Raw genomic sequence first — 19,860 nt, 5'->3', positions numbered from 1 at the left:
CAGCCAATAATTACTGCAGCAGCAATGCAGAAGACGACTGGGAGCAACTGTCCACTGCCTCTCCATAGGTAGGCATGCAGGCAAGGGAGCAGGGCTATGGGAAGGCAAGAATGGAATCCTTCCCAAAGAAGTCTCCCATGTTCCCCCTCTTGTATTTTATAAGTAAAATCTTTAGTTTTAGTAATAAGATTCTATTCTTCATGACAAATGCATGTTTTAATGACACTGAGATCTGTTTTACTTCATTTCAGGCAGGACATCGCATACTGGAACAAATCTAGCACAGTAAAAACCCATAAGACACTTCATTAAACATGAAGAGATTACCTCAACAGAATGTTTTAGCATGCTGAAGAATAAATATTATCAGACATGGGGCAAAACGTTTGGTTATAAAAGGGGGCTTGCTTTGTTGTCAGTAAATATTAGGCAAGCCTGGTGGTTTAAAAAAAATTATATTAATATTTTTCAGGCAAGAATTGTACAAGTGGGTGTTTTAATACCTGAATACATGCAGTAATTCAAATAAAGTTATGAAATCACCTGACAAAATAGCAAACAATCTTAATGTTACTGCTTAGGTAATGAGAGTGATACTGTATTTCATCTTCATCTTAATGTTATGGAAAGCGACTATGCTACTGAGGTGCTCCAATGACCTACTCTGTTGCAACTGTGCTCCTCATTCACAACTTGTTGTGCAGTTTTGGGGCATGTAAAATAACATATTTTTGAGTGATTCTCCACCCTTCAAATAATGCAAGGAAAGTACATGTGTTCTGTTTTTATTTCTATTCTGTTAGTTGATGCTATCGGGGCAGAAGAACTAATGGGATACTTCTGACATTTTATTTAGAAAATATAACTCAAAATGGACATGCTAAATCAGATCATGCTTTATTTAGGACACTGGAAAAATTTTCCATTCCTTATTTTGCGGAAAACCTATCTCTGCAGTATGCATTTTGCAGCCACTGTACCCACATCCATAGGAGTGCAGTCATCAAAGCTGTATGTGGTCATCTGTATAAGCTTTTCCTAAGCCTTATTCTTCTCACCTTCCAAACTACTATCTGCCCAAAGCTTCACCGTTTGCTATACATTTAGTGTGACCTGTCAAATGATGGCTAAAGGCTCATCTCCTGGGCTTAGTTTGAAATGCCAACATAAAGGTAATTGCTACACAGCCTGACCTGGTTGGCCAGGCTAGCCACATCTGAGAAGCTAAGTAGTGTCAGCCCTGCTTTATACTTGGAAGAGAGAACACAAGGAAGTCCAAGGTTGATATGTACAGGCAAGCAATGACCATTCATGGGGAGGAGGGTCGGTGGTTTACCATAACTTGGCTACAGCTTGAAAGCCTTTCCTACCACCAATTGCTCCATCAATGCTGCCTAGCTACAGAAACATTACATGAAGTATTTCACTTCCTAAATCCCTTCCAACCCCACACTGAAAGAACCTTGTGGGGGATGCAACATAAGCAGCAGCATTTTTGTTTTAATTACCAGCCCACTTCAAAAATAATGGCTCAGGTAGTGAAGAACTGGCAACAGGGCAAGCCACTTCAGGCTGGGCTACTACATAGCCTTTGCAGTCTTTGTTGAAACATGCATCAACTAAGGCAAAATTAATGTTTGCATACAATCTTTATTGAATACAAAAGTTGCCAAAGTGAAAAAATACATTATATACAAAACCCATTGTCCTTGGGAGGGAGTGTTCAATATTAAAGATCTATCATACAGCATTTTGAACTGTATCAATTTGTGGCCTCTCTTCTGTCTGTAAAAAGAAAAGTGTAGTTTAGGCATAAATTCATTTTTGTCAACAGTTGACACACACAACTCTAATAGATTCAGAACTCTTAAATTACAGAATTAACTGGTGGTTAAGCTAGCATGGCCATGTTTCAGCAGAAGTCACAAGTTAACCAAGTATACTTTGATTATTTGCCTTGGTCTCTTGCTGCTTTGATAAACACTGAAGGATTAAGACTCCTGCATTATATTACTGAATTCAAATGTGGCCTCATCTGAGGATACTAATCTAGAGACCAAAGCAGAACTGGCCCAGTTTTGCAAAAAACAAAGAAACCCACTGAAATCTAAGTGGTAGGGGGCAAATCAGGGCCCTTTTCTTTTGAGGGAGGCCGCTTGAGGGCCAGACCTGTCAACAATCACAAGTGACTTACTACTACACAATTTCTATGATTCACCCAGGCTTAGCTGCCCATTATTGCTTAGGAGCAGCTACAAGCCATGTGGTGTATTGGTTAGTTTTGGACTAGGATCTAGGAAATTCAGCTTTGAATCCCTACTCTGCACTAGGTATCTTTAGGCCACTTACACTTAGCCTATCCTACCAAAAACAGGGTTGTTTGAAGGATAAATGAAATGAAGGGCAGGAGAATGCTGTAAGAGGCTATGGATCCCCACTATAGAGAAAGGTAGAGTATAAGAGTAAATAAAGACAGCCAAAGATGAGGGAGGAAATAAAGGATTGCTTGATGGAAGGAGAGAAAGCAGCAAGGAAAGGTAAGGATATGGAGGCTTTCAGAGAAATGAAAAAGGAAACAAGTCCTTTTGGGTCCACTGCTTGTTTTAAGGAATTAAACTGTGTGCTCTACTACCTGCAAATCTATAGAACTAGTGTGGCACCCAAACTAAAGTTAGAGACTCCAGCATGCATTCTAGCATAACACGACTGACTCCAAGCTTAAGAAGGGGAGAAAGAATACCAAGCAGGCAATTAAAAACAGGCAAGTAAAGTATGCTCAGGAAGAGAAAAGTTTATGTATCAACTCCTGAACTCAACTGCCCACCTCCTCTTCCATTTTCTCTGCAACCTCATTTCCACTGGGGGCAGCATCACCACCACCATTGACAGCCGGTTCTGGTTTAGATTTCTTAGCTTCATTGTCTCCCTGTTGAGCCTCTTCCTCTGGTTTCCTCTGAAGACAAAATTGTTTAGTCTTCACAAAGTATAACTTCAATTGTAAAGTCTTAACTTTAAAGTATTGCGCATGGACTACTATGGGATAACAAGCTGAATCCAATAGTCCTTTCTGACCCTGGGAAAGTTTATTCCCAAGCCACAGGACCCTTATGCACTAATAGCTACCTGGCCGCAGTGGAAACAAGGCAAAAATAATCTCTCTTCTCTTCTGTCAGTGTGGCTTTGCTGACTGAAAAAAGAAGAAAAAAATCATCTTCTCTCTACTGCGGCCTCCTGATCCACGTGGCTATTAGTTTATGCAGGTCCCCTGACCCCAATAATAAACCTTGTCAGGTGTCAGAAGGGGACATCTAGAAGTTGTGTTTCAGTTGACAGTAGAGTTCACAAGAGGCATGTTGCTTCTTTTTCATAGACGTCCCATTTCTATACTGAATAAAAGACTTCTAAGTTACCTGGCTTTGGGATAACAGAAGGTTTAGCTGACTATCAGAATGCTGTCAAACACTGGTCATTATAAAAGAAAGGATACTGCAATGCCAAATGTAGTGATTTGACAGAATACTAGTGGATTTACTGTGTACTGACAGTTGGGCAAGTGTACACATCTCAGACAGGCTTTGCTATTTTAACCAATTCTCCATTTCCACTTGAATTATGGGAACCCAGTTCAGCCTGGTTGTTGGCTGTGAAGTTCAGTTTCTATGAACTCCATGCTATCTTTGCTCGGGCTGAATGTTTAAGAGCATAACCTTTCTGGTCCTTAACACAGCCAAGTTTGAGTGCCTGCAGGACCCACACAATTAAGCTTTGAAATTAAACCAGGCTGGGTTAGGTGGGTGCTGCACAGCACAAAAACCATCAAAAGCTACCAAGGAAACTTGATGGTTTCCAGACTGATTGGCTCCCAGTGGAAAGGATCTTATGTAGGACTAGTACAACCTTTAACAGAGAAATAACTATTTTAGGCCAGTGTATTTGCAAGTTTCAAGTGACACACACCTTTTTTCTAACAAGATGAGAGATGTCTGTAATACATTGTGATGCTCCATCAGCTGTTTGTCCAACTGCATTCTATTACAAAACAGAAGTCAGAAAGTTCCTATCAAATACTTCAGCACATTTCCATTAATCTTGCTTTATCTTTAGCTGCTACTACTTACAGTTGAAGTCAAACTGCTTTCAGTTCCCTGGGGAAAACTAGAAGATGATCCACCAACCTGGAAGCAAAGAAGCCCATTAGTCTGTACTAATAGCCTATTAAACAGTCTACTATTAGTCTATTTTAACAGCCTACTCTAATAGTCTAATAAATGTGGAGGGGGGGCTTAAGCCCCAAACAGACACAGACCTTAGACAAAGGAACCTGACTGAAATCTGTAAAAGGCGCTCCTCTCCACTGTGCTTATTCTGTATGCATCCTTCCAAGTTTTGGGGTTGTATTTGTAAAGCCTAAGGCTTAAGGAGCTTTAAAATAAATAGGAAGCTAATCTTCAGTGTGTTGTATTTCTGCTCAGAAGTCATCCATTGGATCTTTCCAAGTTCCATTTGGCAATTAGCACTTGTAGCCTGGCACTAAAACTTGCACTTACAATATCGGCTTAACACTCTAGGAATGCAAAGCACCTTAGGAAGCAAGAATGAGAAATGCCTCATTATTTCCAATTGGCACTTGCTCTCTACCTGGGTGCCAACCTTTTTGCTGTCATAGTAAGAGGGATTTGTCATTCTGCAATATAAATTAGTTTATCAACTAATTTTCCTTTATGTAAGTTTGCTTTTAAGCATTCAGCTTCTGGCATAATCATCTCACTACAAAACAGGGCTATTAACTTACCAGAGTTGCTTTTAGAGCCAGTTCGGCCACTCTTGCACTCTTTTGAGACTCCTTGGAATCCTCTATTTTTTCTTTAATTTCAGGAAGCAATCCCTTTAGTTCTTCAATTTCCTTCTCATCATCAGCTAATCCTTCTCCTTTTGCTCTTAGCCGCTCAGTAAGCATCACTGAAGGAGGAAGCATCAGAAGCTATTAATAGTATTTGACTGTATTGTCAACTTAGTCCTTGTACAAAGTTTATAAGGTAACATTTGTTGAATTAAGCAGGTATTCTAGGTTCAGCACGAATTCACTTGTTTATAGATAGAAAATTGTTACTTGACTTACTAGCTCTTAGAACTCCTTCAAGGAAATAGTATCCTGAATACTGAAATTGCAAAATGACCAGTGTTGGAGCTTGGAACATATGGCATACAATAGTTTAGTTCTTTGTTAAAACTATATGGGAGTGCATATGTATTCTAGTGTTTTACTTACCCATTCTTTTATCTATGACTTCCATTGATTTACTGAACTGCAGAACAGCTTCATCATACTGATTGTTATAGTGATAGGCCAATCCAAGATGGTAGTGTGTTTCTGCAAGCAGACGGTCATGGGCCTCTAAATATTTCTGCTGAAGGGTGAGGCAGGAGTGAAACTCTTCTATGGCCTGGATGTAGTTTTCTGCACAAGATGCCATAGAAAAATCAATGCAGCTTTATTCTTATACACCATCTCCAAGCTACACTTTTAGTTCATTCCTTGGTTGTACATAGATTCTGGAAGAAGACTTCTATTGAATTATGACCCATGCACTAATACATGTTTAAACATTAGACTTTTATAATGTATTTATGACTGCAGTACCAGGTTGGAGGCCAGTGTAAGGTCTCCCATTAGTTTCCATTATCCTGACTGCTGTACCCAATGCTGCTTGGACACAGTGAAACGTACCAAAGTTAGAGCTGCTCACTTTATTCCCCAAAGGACATGCCACATCTGGAACATTATAACAGGGCATGGATATTTAATGGACATCACAAATTACTGGAACTTAAATATGTGCAGTGAATGTAAACTAAAATGCTGTACATTATAAGTGTTACATTATAAGACAGCCGTTCAGCAAAGTGCCATATGCATAATGACAATATTCAAGACATTTACTTAACTCCCTGCATGCATAAGCAAATTTAAGGTAGTTACCAGATTCAATGCTAACTTCTCCGAGTTTTAGGTGAGCCTGGGCAGCATGAAGCTGAGCTTCTTTTGTGTCCTGTCTAGATGAAAGACAAACATGATTTAACTGCAAAACCTAAATAACACTGTTAACATGCATTCAGCACCAAGACATACCTTTTGTATATTACTTTTGCCAGCTCCAGCATATCCCAGGCCAGCTCCAGGTTTCCAACTTCATCTTCTTCACTCTCCTAAAGCAACAATACATCCGGGTCAAGCAAAAGACCAACCTGCTTCCTAACTATAAAACTGCGGTATTTTGTAGGAAGCAAAGTTAGCCTCAGGCAAGGCAGGAAGTAAGAAAGGTATCATGTATTATTCTGCTTGCTCCATATGAAAATTGTATTCTCTTTAAGAGAACAGCCATTCTGTCACACTGAGCCCCTGAAGCAGTGCAATTCTCATATTGTTAGAACAGCGCAACCCTTCCCTCCCACCCTGTGCAGAATTCTGAGAGGACGATCTGCTGACCATCATAAAGTACAGCAACCAAGATCTGAGTTGCAGAGCTCCAATGAACCACTTGTACAATACAGCCTGAGGACTATCTAAGCTATGTCACACAAATAAAAATATACATCCTATTTGCCTCATTTCACCTAATAGCTCCTCCAGCAAGTAATGACTGCTAACTAAAAAAAAAACCATTCAAATAATTTACTTTATGTTTGAAAACAATGTTAAACAACAAATGGCACTGAGTAATTCTTGCTCCTCAATTCAATTTTCATAATGGAACGGAATAAATGGAGATAAAATCTCATTGATTTTCAGGTAGTTATATCTTCGTCTGTTTACAGAAAAGCAAATTCCCGCAAAACTGTCCTAGCTCAGGCTAAGTCACAAACAGCTCCCCATGATCTCTTAATCAGTAGGCACTACTTGGAAAAGGACACATTTCTTAGCATCAATTGGGATCACAACAGCTGTGAAAAGACCAGTTCCAAGAAACTACTTTAAGAGTAGGAAACAAGAATGTTGTTGCACACTGACTTAAAATCTGACTTCATATGGTCAAATCAAGCCAAATACGTATCGAGCTATTTAAGCAGGGCCTGATTAGAATTTATTCATAATAAATGTACATTTGTTGGGGCTATCTGGCTCAGCATTTAACATACCTCTGGACAGAGAGGCAACTTGGGTGCATGTTATAATCGTTTTTCTCAAGATTCAAGGTTTAGTTGCTTGTTTCAGTACTCTGCTGTTTTTTACAAAGCATCATAGCTCTTTTCCATAACTATATTGTTTCTGTAAGTAAAAGGGCCATCTGTCACAAGGACACGCATGTGATTTTCACCAATTCTCTCACTGCAGACTCCCCTACTGCTCCTGGTTTTTCCTAACCCCCAGAGGCAGTATTTAGGAAGCAAGAAGATACAGCAGAAAAGCTGCATACCACAAACAGATTACTGAATCAATTCAAATATGATTTAATTTATGAAAGATTTTATCGCTTCAATCAGCATTCACAGATTTATCACCTTCTCTTCAATCGTAGAGTCATTTTCCTTATCATCTTCTGCTTTGTCATTCTCTTTGTCTTCTTCTGACCCTTCTGTTTCTACAAGAAATATTTTGTGTTAATGTACACCAAGTATACTACTATGCATTAATCCATTTACCTTCGTATTTCTAATTTATATTCATACTTCTCTCATTCAGTTACAATAATTTTAATCTACATGCTTTGGCATGGTAGTTGTGTGACCTACAAGAACAAGTCTCATGTACTTAAACCTAAAGATATTTCAGTTTCATGTGTACATTATTCTGGTACCTACTATATAAACTGTGCAATGACCAAATCCTAAAGGCTTGCCAGTTCAGTAGTATGACCTTAAAACTCTGCCTCAACATCTTTTGGGCTAGGGAACACAGAATCTTCATATGCTACTGCAAGCCACCAGTGCTGTATGCATGAGAATTTGTGAACTGGGGCACTAATCTATCACTAGCATTACATTATTAGAACAGGTTGTCTTAAGACTCCCAAACCAGTCAGAGAAAGAGGAAGAGCAAAAATGGTTAGAAGCTTTCACGTATTTAGTGTTTCTGGAGTTCCCCATGTCAGCCACTAGTTCTTTGTTCATAGAAGGAAAGTGCCATTACAGGATCCTGTCCTATGGAGAAGAGTTGTTTTTTATAACCCCCTTTTCACTACCCAAAGATATCTCAAAGTGGCTTACAATGGCCTTCCTTTCTTCTCCCCAACAGACACCCTGTGTGGTGGGTGGAGCCGAGAGTACCCTGATGGGACTACTCTGTGAAAACAGCACTATCAGAAGTGAGCCCAAGCACACTTAGCTGGTTGCATGTGGACGAATAGGGAATCAAACCCAGCTCGTCAGTTTACAGGCCACCGCTCTTAAACACTACACAGATATTCTTCTATGTATGCTGCCCTCTCCAAGGCCACCTCAGCTTCAGATGCTTTTTCAAGGATTCTTCTACCTTGCACTGTTGAACTCATATCTACATGGGTTTCTTCCTCACATGAGTAAGCTGAATTTTTCAAATACAGGTTAATCTTAACCATACTGCTAAAAAGTTTATATACAATGATGATAGGGAAGAAAAGGAATATTTATTTGAAATTAAAAAACAAAAATATGTTTCTTAGAAATTATTTGCTGTTCAGGGATCCTGATTTGACATGGCCAACATTTATGCATCAAACCAAGTGTCAGTGTAGCTTTCTAAAGGAGGTAACCAATACCATTGAAGAGTAGCCCCATGAAATTTGATAGTTCATGTTAGAAACTGATCTTTATGAACAGATTTGAAAGCACTGTTACTTACTTTAATTTAATATTAAGAAAATATTTCTGACAGAACACTGCTCTGTCCCTGAAGGGGAAAACAGCCACTCATTTGAACCTATGGGAGTACTACTTCCATGGGGGGGGTAGAATGTTGGAGGGACACACAGCAGTTTAGTTCTGCCTCAGGAAGAGAGCAGTAAAAGTGCAGGTCTGGCTCAGGAAAAGAGCAGAGTGAAAGGTAGCTCTGCTTGGTAGTGTGTCAGAGTGGTTTGGTTGTACTTCTGATAGAGAATACAGTACCCAATTGTTAGGTCTGCCTCTGGCAACAAGCAGTCATTGTGCCATTTTGTCTGACTTTTGGGAATTGACAGACTAGTATGTGTGGAAACTTGTGTGTTTGTTAGGATCCAACCTAGTGGCTACCTGGTAAAAACCTGTTTATACTTGGAATAATTAACAAAAGTTGAAACAACTCTCTAAATTGGTATGCCTCAGCCAAGTTTCTTTTGTCTATCTGGCAACCTGTGCTATTGATTAGTTCCTTAAAACTACCTGTGAATAAATCTTCTTTATTGTCAATATATAATTCCTCCCTCAGTGACCTCCATCTTCTACTTGTGTGCCACAAAACTTACCTCACAGCAGTGAACCCAAAGCCTAGATACTCACTACCTTTAGAACACCTGGTATCTGAGGGGAAGATTTATAGTTTAAAATGAACCTGGTTTCCTCAAACTCATAGAAGGCTTTGTGAGTCCTTCATATATTAGAAATAATCTGTTACAATATACCATATTTTTATGTGGAACTGTGGTGTAGCTTACAGAAACAAAACATTTGAATAGTAAGCTACAATCATAGATACTTAAGCAGCAATATTTTTGTTACCTAAACAGGTAGTAAGAAATAATCTGAGAACGCTATAGGCCAGTGGTCCCCAACCTTTTTGAGGCTGGGGACCGGCAGGGCAACTGCCCGCCCGCGCATTGCACATGCGCGTCCGGGCCGCGTATGCACACATGCACGCCCCTGATTCCCTCCCCCCCCTCCCGCAGTAAGAAGCTTCCCGGGCCGCAAGCTTGCGGCCTGGGAAGTTTTTTACTACGGGGGGGGGGGGCGGGGAGAGGGAGCCGCGGCCCGTGGCCCACTGCTATAGGCAACAAATGCTTGCTAATTGATAGCCAAATTTGCTGGTCTGTTGGTATTTCTGTGTATTGAATAGCAAATATTGATTTTTAAAGAGGTGTCACTCTGCACTTGATTTAACCAAACCTCCATTTACAAGTTATACAATCAAGATCACAAGGGGCTCTATTCAGAGGGTCAATTCAGAAGTTGAGATAAACAGGACTAAATTAAACTTGCCACTGGATTTTGCGTAGAAATAGCAGCAACTAATTCACAGTAGCAACTACTTCATAACAATAGCTCATTATGCTTATAGAAATTTAACAGTTCTAGACCCTCAGTTGTGACTGCAAGCTTAAATGGTTATAAAGCAGTTAACAGCAATGCTGAAGCAAAAAAAGCAGGACAAAAAGTTATGAAGCGTGTGCTAGTTGCACTTATTTCTAGCTGTGTTCATTTAGACCCACAACATTAGCCATAAGGCCTTAATACAACTGTGTACAATTTTAGTTCTGGATTCTGCGGTCCTGTCAGATCACTGATACAGCTTTCAATGGTTAAAAATTTAAATGAGCATGCAGTGAACATCCATTCAGTATTCTCTATCAGCCATCACTGCATATTTACTCTCAAGTTAGCCACTACTCCAAAAGTCAACAGCTTTGCTCAGTATGTTAGTTACAAATTAGTTTGAACCAATGAAATGCCTGTTCTCCCTTCAAGCTTCTAATGTGTTCCCTTAAGCTAGGACCTGCCCTTCCCTCAGCTTCATGGCAGAAAGAAAATTCTGAATGGATTTTTTTTTACTAAAGGTTAGCTCTCTAAGTAATCCACCCACAGTTATCTACTATCCCTGTTACCTTCGCCCTCTCCCATTTCGTCATCCTTTTCTTCCTCCTTTTCTACCTTAGCAGCTTCAGCTTTTTCTTCAATTTGCATTTCCTGTGATGGCTCTGCGCCCCCTGTCGGAGTAATTTCACTTGCAGCAGAAGGCAATGCTTTTCCTGAAGACAAGGGCTCTTCCTTCACTTTCAAGTCCACCAGCACTTGCTCTGTAGTGGCTTCCATTTCCTTGGCCTGCTCATCAGTAACTCTGGCTGGCTGCTTTTTTTCTATTGCTTTTTCTACCTGGCTTTCTGCTTTATCAACTGCTGTTGCTAATGTTTCTATTGTCACTCCTGAAGTTTTAATTGCTTCCTCCACTATGGTCTTTTCTACTATAGTATCTGTTTGTTTTTCAGCAGCCTGGTCCACAAGCTTTGCTGCTGCTTCTTTGATATTTTCCTCCTGAGCTGCTGCTTCAACAGGCTTCTCTTCTCCAACAGCCTTTTCTGCAGCCGTGGGCATCTTTTCTAAAGAAGCATCTTTAACAACCTCTCCTGCTGGTACTGGGTGCTGTGCATCAGCTGCTGCTTCTGTAGTTATGGGCTTGTTTATAGTGGTGTCTTCCCCAGCTTCTGCTGTCACTGACTTGTCTTCCCCAACCTCTTCGGCTGTCACCGGCTTCTCTTTCCCAGCTTCTTCTGATGTCACTGGCTTCTCTGGCTCTGTTGGTGTTACTGGCTTCTCTTCCTCAGTTTCCTTTGTTGCCACTGGCTTCTCAACCTCAGCTACACACACTTGCTCTTCTGCAGTCACTAACATATCCTTCATGGCAGTAGACTCTTCTTTTGCTACCCCAGTAACTATTTCACTGGCCCCTTGCTTTTCTCTCTCAGCTGCCTCCATCTGATGTTCTGGATTAACCTCTTCCTCCTCTCGTTCTTTATAAGTTTTCTGTTCTACATCCATAGTTTCCTTGTTTGCTTTCTCTTCCTTAACTTCTTCCAATTCTACATCCTTGCTTTTCAGTTGCATCTCAGCTTCAGTCAATGCCAGAGGCTCTTCAGCAGTTTTTCTGGATTCATCCTTTTCCCCCATGGCATTATATACCTGCTCTCTTAATTCCTCCCTTGCTTCTTCTACATGTTTAAAGAAGATGAAGCAGAAAAAACCTTCGAATTTAGTGATAAGCATTAATGGTCTTAACATTCCACCATCATCCCACTGAAGTTTCTACACCAAATTACATATCTCAAGTTAAATCCTTTTGAATATCTACTCTGGGAACATATGCATTTCCTTAACACTAAAAGCATGTAACAGGGTGTGCATAAGCAATGAGATGTAGGCCAGCAAGAGCCGCAGCCAAGCAAGAGATGCCAAGTTCTGTCCAGATGAGAAACATTACAGAAGAAACTACTGCAATTTGGGGGTGGGAAAAGAGGAGACAATGAGGATATGCAAACCCCTTAAAGGAATTTTTGCATATGTTCACAATGTAATTCAGCACATTAAAGTTTAGATAGCTAAATTAGATGCCGCCGCATCATGAAATCTGGGTCACAGCTAAGCCAAACATGGAGTTGTTTTGATGGAAGTGTTATACAAGTGCTTTAAATAATTCTAACTGCATTAAATAATTTTTAATATACACTTGTGTTACAAAGTTCCACACTTTAAGAATAACATTCTTATTGGAACAAAATTTGAGTCCAATGGTACCTTTAAGAACAATTTTGTTTTGTTGCTTCAGTCCACCAGGATTACACACTAGAAACTATTCTCATAAACAGTCAGGTCCTATGAGCTCCAGGTTTTAGGGAAAGGACAGTCAGTTAACTGATTTTAAAACTGTGAGGCAGAAATCAATACTTTTATCCAGAAACTAAACTTAAGCCCACATGATGATTAGCTGATTAAGTCTTCCTTAAAGTAGAAGAAGAAGAAGAAGAGTTGGTTCTTATATGCCGCTTTTCCCTACCTGAAGGAGGCTCAAAGCGGCTTACAGTCGCCTTCCCATTCCTCTCCCCACAACAGACACCCTGTGGGGTGGGTGAGGCTGAGAGAGCGCTGATATCACTGCCCGGTCAGAACAATTTTATCAGTGCCGTGGCAAGCCCAAGGTCACCCAGCTGGGTTGCATGTGGAGGAGTGCAGAATCGAACCTGGCATGCCAGATTAGAAGTCCGCACTCCTAACCACTACACCAAACTGGCTCTCTCAGTATTGCTTAACTAAAGTACAGAATTTTGTCAACTAAGTGCTGGTCCAAGTTATTTACAAGACAGGGTTTGGGTCATTTTATTATTTAAGATTTTTGGGTTACAAGCACCAAGTGGGGCAAGGAATCTTCTCCCCCTGCTTGTTTCCTGCCACTACTATAACCAATTGGAGAAAAATAAAGACCATTTGCTGGACATCAGTCCTGCCTAGGAACTGCCAGAAAACTAGGTTTAACTAGTTTCCAGTAATTTCTAGAGAAATGTGCTATCCCTTCCAAGTTTCCCCCATAAAAGACATCATACCACTGCCTTCCCCCTCTGGCCATACAAGTCACTTTAGGTAATAACATTCCAATATTCACTCAGTATACACGTTGGCCTCTAGATAGTGTGTTAACAGAGCTGTACATACCATCTATATTATCAGCACTTTCTGCCACTGCATCTTCTGCCTTTTCTTCCTCCTCTTCAACTTGTACTCCTTCCAAGGCATTTCCTAGTACACCATTTTCCATTCTAGAAGAGATACAAACATCATCCATTATTATTATTATTATTGGATTTATTACCTGCCACTCCCTTGCGGCTCGTGGCGGGTTACTATCCTGATACTCAGGCCATTACAATTTTTCTTTGGCTGTAAAAGCCCAATGAATTTGTCAAGCTTTCAGGTTTATCTGTATTATTATATGCTACCACAAAGTACAGCAAAGCATTCTGATGCCCAGTGATAAAGCACATGCCAGTCTTTTCACTCAATCTCAGTAAATTTCCCTGTTACATCCCCTTTTGTCCATGCAGGACTCATGATTCTAAAGAGAACCATTACAAATTAGCACCAAGCTTCTTTCTAGAAAAACTACCGCTGTCTTAATTACAACATTCATGAACAATTTTCAAAAATAGGGGGTCTTAATTATCATTGTGGATTAAGTTTTTATTATATGGTGTGTGTGTAGTGTAGCCAGGAAACCCTAGGATTGCCTGGCAGTCAGGCAAGAGATGTTGAGAGGTGGCTTGCCATTGCCTGCCTCGACATCATGACCCTAGCGTTCCTTGAAGGTCTCCCATTCAAATATTAACCAAGGCCAATCCTGCTTAACTTCTGAGATCTGATGAGATTGGTTGTCCTTAAGATATTCATGTCAGGGCCCTGTGGATTAACAAATTCTCCCAGACATACTAAAATTTATTCTTCCTTTACTGACATTTCTCCAAGACTAATTACAATTAGACGTCAACACAAGGAGCAAGATGGCGGACAATAAAATATAAACCCACTCCCCCTGTTCAGCATGGGTCAATAACTATCTGGGAGCAAGGAACCTAGTTGGCTTCAGCTTAGAGATCCTCAGCTGACAGCACCGGGAACTGCTGTCACTGGCACTGAGATTTTCTGGGACACTCTACAATAACACTGCTAAAATACTAAGGACCACCAAGCTATTGCTAGGAGCCACAACAACCTGGAATTCATTGGGCCCTTGATATATAATTTAGAAAAGTATACTGGAATATTGGTATCGTAGACACTTTGAACTGTTCTAATTCAAATGCCATGATGCAGCAGTAGTAACAATTAAACCAAATTAACTTAGAAAGTTGTTGGCTGTTTATTACGAATTAGTTTAAAATACTTTCAACTTCTTTACTGGGGTATGGACTACATAAGTGTACGTGGGCATACAATCAAGTAGTATGTCTAAAATTAGATCCCAAAGTAACTCTGACCCAAGTGAATAAGAACTTTAGTTACATATATTAGAACTTTTGTTCCAATGACAATACACTAATAGACCCTAGATTGGCTATTATTCAAAAAAGTACTGAAAATGAAGCAGTAAAACTGCATTTAAAACAGTATGCAATTCTAGTTGCCTCTTTGCAAAATTCAAGTCTCAAATATTGGAACCATAAGTCTGTTACTGTCTTCCTGGTGTGCATTCGACCTAAACCTAGCCAACTCCCCCCACCCCTATACATTATGACACCCTAGAAGCCCTCCCAGTCAGGTCTATGTGCAGCAGGGAGAGACCTCCCCATTGCACACAGATCCTGGGGACAGCTTCTTCTGTAGTGCTGTCTAAAAAATAAATGACCAAAACCCCACATTACTCTGTGGCAGTTAGCTATTCCCTACTGAAATTTTACCCCTGTAATTATGATAAAGGAAAAACAAGTGTTTTGCAGCACAGCCCATAAGCTTACCTTGCCAACTCTAGAAGAGATTTCCCATAAAAAAAGAAAGCTTCTGCACATTCATTTGCTGTTTCACCATACTTCTTACCCCTAAAGAGAAGCCATTACAAATTAGCACCAAGCTTCTTTCTAGAAAAACTACCGCTGTCTTAATTACAACATTCAAGAACAATTTTCAAAAAAAAATGGGGGGGGGAGGTTCTTAATTATCATTGTAGATTAATATTTTATTATATGGTGTGTGCGTGTAGTGTTGCCAGGAAACCCTAGGATTGCCTGGCAGTCAGGCAAGAGATGTTCAGAGGTGGTTTGCCATTGCCTGCCTCCATATCATTGATAGTCCAGGGCCTGGTCTGGGCATTTTGGAATCATTCGCCTAGTGTGCAGCACCCAAACAGAGTGACCACTAGACTGGAAAACCTTTTAATAATTTTATTCAACTGCAGCAGAACAAAATGACAGAGGGGAGTTGTCCTAAAAAAGCCTGTGTGTCGAACAAAAGATTACATGAGATTTTATAATATTCCATTGAAGGCAGGGAAAGATGATGCTTTTCAGGTCAAACCAATAATAAACCCCCTTGCACATACCACAGGGCAACCCATTGCCATTATGCTAAGTCACCGGAAGAAGGTTATAAAAGGTAATTTTCCCATTCTTTCTCAGTCCTCTGGTAACATAAACAATGGCATGATATAAACAACTGTCTCTGGCCTTGAGAATAGAACATATCAGCCTTGGTAACATTCCAAAATACAATGAAGAACAGGAATAAGTTTTCTGGGCCTTCTTTTACAAAACAGTTTGGTACACTAAGCTTTTCTTTACAGAACAATAATAAAAAATATATTATTTCACACTCCTATACATCATGACCCTAGCGTTCCTTGAAGGTCTCCCATTCAAATATTAACCAAGGCCAATATTGCTTAACTTCTGAGATCTGATGAGATTGGTTGTGCTTAAGATATTCATGTCAGGGCCCTGTGGATTAACAAATTCTCCCAGACATACTAAAATTTATTCTTCCTTTACTGACATTATTTCTCTAATTACAAGACGTCAACACAAGGAGCAATATAAAGAAAGGCTTATCTGCATTAATAGGAGCTAAGCCACAGTACTCTAATGCAGTGGTCCCCAACCCCTGGTCCGGGGACCGGGACCGGTCCGTGGATCAGTTGGTACCAGGCCGCGACTCCTTCTTGTCCTCTTCCCTGGCTGCTGCCTTGGGGGCTGCCCTGGCACTCTGCCACCGGCTCACCTTTGGTGCTCTCCAGCGGCTGCCATGGCTGGGGCTCCCCCTCGACGTGGCACTGCACAGTTGCTGCTGGCAGCGCCCCCAGCGGGCGGCGGGAAGTCAGGGGCACCAGTGGGAAAGCAAGTGGAGCAAGGGCTCAGACAGTGGTGGCAACATCCCTCGGCAAAAGACTACCTCCCCCCCCCCTCTCCGGGCCTCAGCAAAATTGTCAAGCGTTGACCGGTCCCCGGTGATAAAAAGGTTAGGGACTACTGCTCTAATGTGAAAAATATATCAAAAACATAGTTGTGATTACCCAAGTGAGCTTATGGAAAAAAAACTCACGCAAGTACTAACCAAAATTGCTTGGTGGAATAATTCTTCACATATCTTTCCCACCTGGTTGCAAATTCAACAGAAGAGATATTTTCCCCATTACTTACAACATGCTGGCTGCTTCTTGGAATGCGTTAACAGCAGATGGAATGTCGCCCATTACTAGGTTTTTCTGCCCCAAGCCCAACAGCTTCTTAGCTTCTCCATCCACATCCATACTAGAAACATAAAGACAGTTTGCTTAGTTACAACATTTGGAGCTTTTTTGAATTGACTTGAAGGGAGGTTGCTCCAACTAACTTGGCCATTAGTAACTAGAGTGCTCAGGATTTATTCCAGTTTATTATTTATAGTAACAGCAATTTAAATGACCGCTGTCAACTGTTTTAAGGAAAGTTACAGTATTTTGTTTCACACAAATACACACTGTACTAACTGGTATCTTACCTGTCAGTTTTGTCCACAGAAGTAGAAGGGGCAGCAGATTCTTCTGTCATTCTGAAACTGAAAGTTTCAGTTAGAAAATAACTACAGTGTTGCTAGTTCTATTAAATTGCATTTGTAACATTTTAAAAAATGCTTAGCAGTTTCAGAAGCATGGACTATCACCAGTACCTTTCCTAAAGGTAAAGGTATCCCCTGTGCAAGCACTGAGTCATATCTGACCCTTGGGGTGACGCCCTCTAGCGTTTTCATGGCAGACTCAATTCGGGGTGGTTTGCCAGTGCCTTCCCCAGTCATTACCGTTTACCCCCCAGCAAGCTGGGTACTCATTTTACCGACCTCGGAAGGATGGAAGGCTGAGTCAACCTTGAGCCGGCTGCTGGGATTGAACTCCCAGCCTCATGGGCAAAGCTTTCAGACAGCTGCCTTACCACTCTGCGCCACAAGAGGCTCTTAGCAGTACCTTTCCTATAGGTCTGCTAATGCAGAGAGACATCTGGCTACTTTTATGTATACCTCCAGTTCATACAGAAACACAGAAATGACAATTCAACAATCAGTGATAGCCAGCATTATGCTAACAAAATACGATCTTGTTTGGATATAAAAAAGATTTTTAAAAGGGCATACTGTAGCTAACAAATAAAATCATTTCAAAGTATACAAGACACCAGAAAACACATAGCTCAACACAAACACATATGCTTATGCCACTTTTTTCTCCCCGAAGGAGGCTCAAAGCAGCTTACGGTCGCCTTCCCTTTCCTCTCCCCACAACAGACAGCCTGCGAGGTGGGTGAGGCTAAGAGAGCCCTGATATCACTGCCTGGTCAGAACAGCTGTATCAGTGTTGTGGCAAGCCCAAGGTCACCCAGTTGGCTGCATGTGGGGGACTGCAGAATCGAACCCGGCATGCCAGATTAGAAGTCCGTACTCCTAACCACTACACTAAACTGGCCACCAAACTAACTACTACACCTATTATAGTTACTAGGCAGTTGCAAACCCAGCTGGCAGTCCTCCAAATGCTCACTCATACAGCGGCTTCCCTACTGGTGAAAGAGCAGCCTTTCAGATGTATTCCAGCTCAGGCTGCAGAACTTTCACAGATCTGAGTATGTGTTCAACAATACACAGCTTTTAGGCTAGATCAAATATACCTCCTTAACAGAAAACTTTTAAAGACAAAATTAATCAGTGTGCATATACAACTGTTTGTTTCATAATCCATAATTTAAAAAAATGTTCAGATTTTTCTTTTAAAAATGGGACAAGTTTATCAGTTGATGATTCCTGAAAGCTTTGGGGTGCCAGGCACTGCAGTTTTATCACAAGACTGGAGAACTTCTGAGAGGAATAAGTTTTTCCAGAGTTTTGGAGGGAGATAGGAAAAGAGAAGAACAGATGAAAAGCAGTTCAAGCTCACTGAAAAGCACTTCAAGCTTTGATGTTTAACCTGCTAATTCCTATCCTTAGCTGGGCATCAAATCTTATAGAAAGTCTAAGCAGCCAATTCATCTCAAATGGTACAGCGAAGTAGGAAACTCCCAATATGCAAAAGAGAACCAACTACTTAACAGTACTGAACCTACGTCCGATACAAGACTAGAATTGCTAACAGCTTTAAAAACAGACAGGATCCAATCTAGCATAGGCCTCTGTCTCCTCCAGTCCCGAGACCGGACAGGGGGCGGCGCCAAGAGGGAGCGCGGCTTGCCTGAAGAGACAATGGACTCCTTTTCCCGCCTCCTGCTCCTCTCCCCCGCCCTCCGAACCTTTGGCGCCAAATCGCAACGGCTGCTTCTGACAGGCTGAGAGGGGCTGTCACGTGACGCGACCAGCTCACCTCTGCCTCGGCGCCCCTCCCCCTCCCACGCGCGCCGGACCGATGGGCACTGAAAATGGCGGCTCACGAACTCAAGTCAGGTCACGTGGCGCCTCCGTTTGAGAAGAAGCGCCCCCTCCCCCGCCCAGAGAGAGGACGGCACGCACTGCCCTGGGAGAGGGGGCGGCCAGGGCAGCCGTGTGGCTGAGAGGGAAGGGAACGGGGAGCCGCGAGCACCGCGCACGCCAAGCGGGAAAGACTCTCTCTCGGCGGCCGGGGGGCCTCCCTACGGCATACCTGCACCGCCGCGAACCAGTAACGCCGGGAACGGGCATCCGCCTCCCTCCTACCCTGCTCCCAGAGACGCAGCCTCTCCGCTCAGTCCCTCTCGTACCTTTTCGCTTGAGGCGGCGGCTGAAGAGTCTCCGCAAGCCCCCAACCGAGGTATAAGAAACGGCAGACAAACACACAGCCCACCGCCCCACCAGATGCTTATATAGCCCCCCGGAGGACACGCCCCAGCGGCGTGAGGCACGCTCTTCGAGAGAAGGAACTACAATTCCCAGAATCCTTTGCGATCGCCAAGCCAGTCTTGGCGAATCAAAGCTTTACGAAGCGGGACGACTCCAAAGCATGGAGGGGCTTGACGTCTCCTTCGGAATGCCATAGTAGCCCACGACGGGAAATGTAGTGTTGCTCTGCAGTGTGATTAGTCCTGAGAGAAATGCAGTCCAAGAGCTGAAGCGTGTTTAATCCGCTGTGTTTTTATAGCGTCCTGGCAAATGGATGATCAGGAACGGAGTATTTGTAGTCCACGGGAGTAATAGAAAGTACCGCAGCGCAAGTAATATCCACCCACGAAC

At 41.8% G+C, this 19,860-nt stretch overlaps 2 protein-coding genes across 10 annotated transcripts in view; one reads left to right on the top strand and one right to left on the bottom strand.

Annotated features, from left to right (window-relative positions):
• CCDC17 (coiled-coil domain containing 17) overlaps window positions 1-2,242 on the top strand; it is a 48,469-nt gene extending 46,227 nt beyond the window's left edge. For all 5 annotated transcript variants that reach the window (XM_077333994.1, XM_077333992.1, XM_077333995.1 and 2 more), the window contains one exon: window positions 252-2,242. Coding sequence is in view for 2 of the 5 variants with exons in the window: in XM_077333995.1 (XP_077190110.1) it covers window positions 252-281 (30 nt within the window). In the remaining 3 variants the exon portion in view is untranslated. The remainder of the gene's footprint in view (window positions 1-251) is intronic.
• Window positions 1,631-19,542, bottom strand: NASP (nuclear autoantigenic sperm protein). Of its 5 annotated transcripts, none has more exons than XM_077333997.1 (15): window positions 19,392-19,542; window positions 17,176-17,232; window positions 16,836-16,946; window positions 15,162-15,242; window positions 13,366-13,469; window positions 10,770-11,870; window positions 7,501-7,580; window positions 6,131-6,207; window positions 5,981-6,054; window positions 5,270-5,458; window positions 4,793-4,959; window positions 4,119-4,175; window positions 3,958-4,029; window positions 2,825-2,953; window positions 1,631-1,785 (listed from the first exon to the last, which is right to left on the bottom strand). In XM_077333997.1, exons 2-15 carry the CDS (start codon window positions 17,223-17,225, stop codon window positions 1,741-1,743), a joined length of 2,337 nt encoding a protein of 778 aa, XP_077190112.1. In that variant the 5' UTR covers window positions 17,226-17,232; window positions 19,392-19,542; the 3' UTR covers window positions 1,631-1,740. The 5 variants fall into 5 exon arrangements, with proteins under 5 accessions (XP_077190112.1, XP_077190114.1, XP_077190111.1 ...); XM_077333999.1 differs by having other exon boundaries at window positions 17,176-17,226; window positions 19,392-19,519; XM_077333996.1 differs by having other exon boundaries at window positions 19,295-19,448.
• Window positions 19,543-19,860: the final 318 nt, after the last annotated feature.

The sequence above is a fragment of the Paroedura picta genome, chromosome 4 (assembly GCF_049243985.1).
Source record: "Paroedura picta isolate Pp20150507F chromosome 4, Ppicta_v3.0, whole genome shotgun sequence".
NCBI classification, from domain to species: Eukaryota; Metazoa; Chordata; class Lepidosauria; order Squamata; family Gekkonidae; genus Paroedura; species Paroedura picta.
This window is presented reverse-complemented; position numbering and strand designations above follow the sequence as displayed.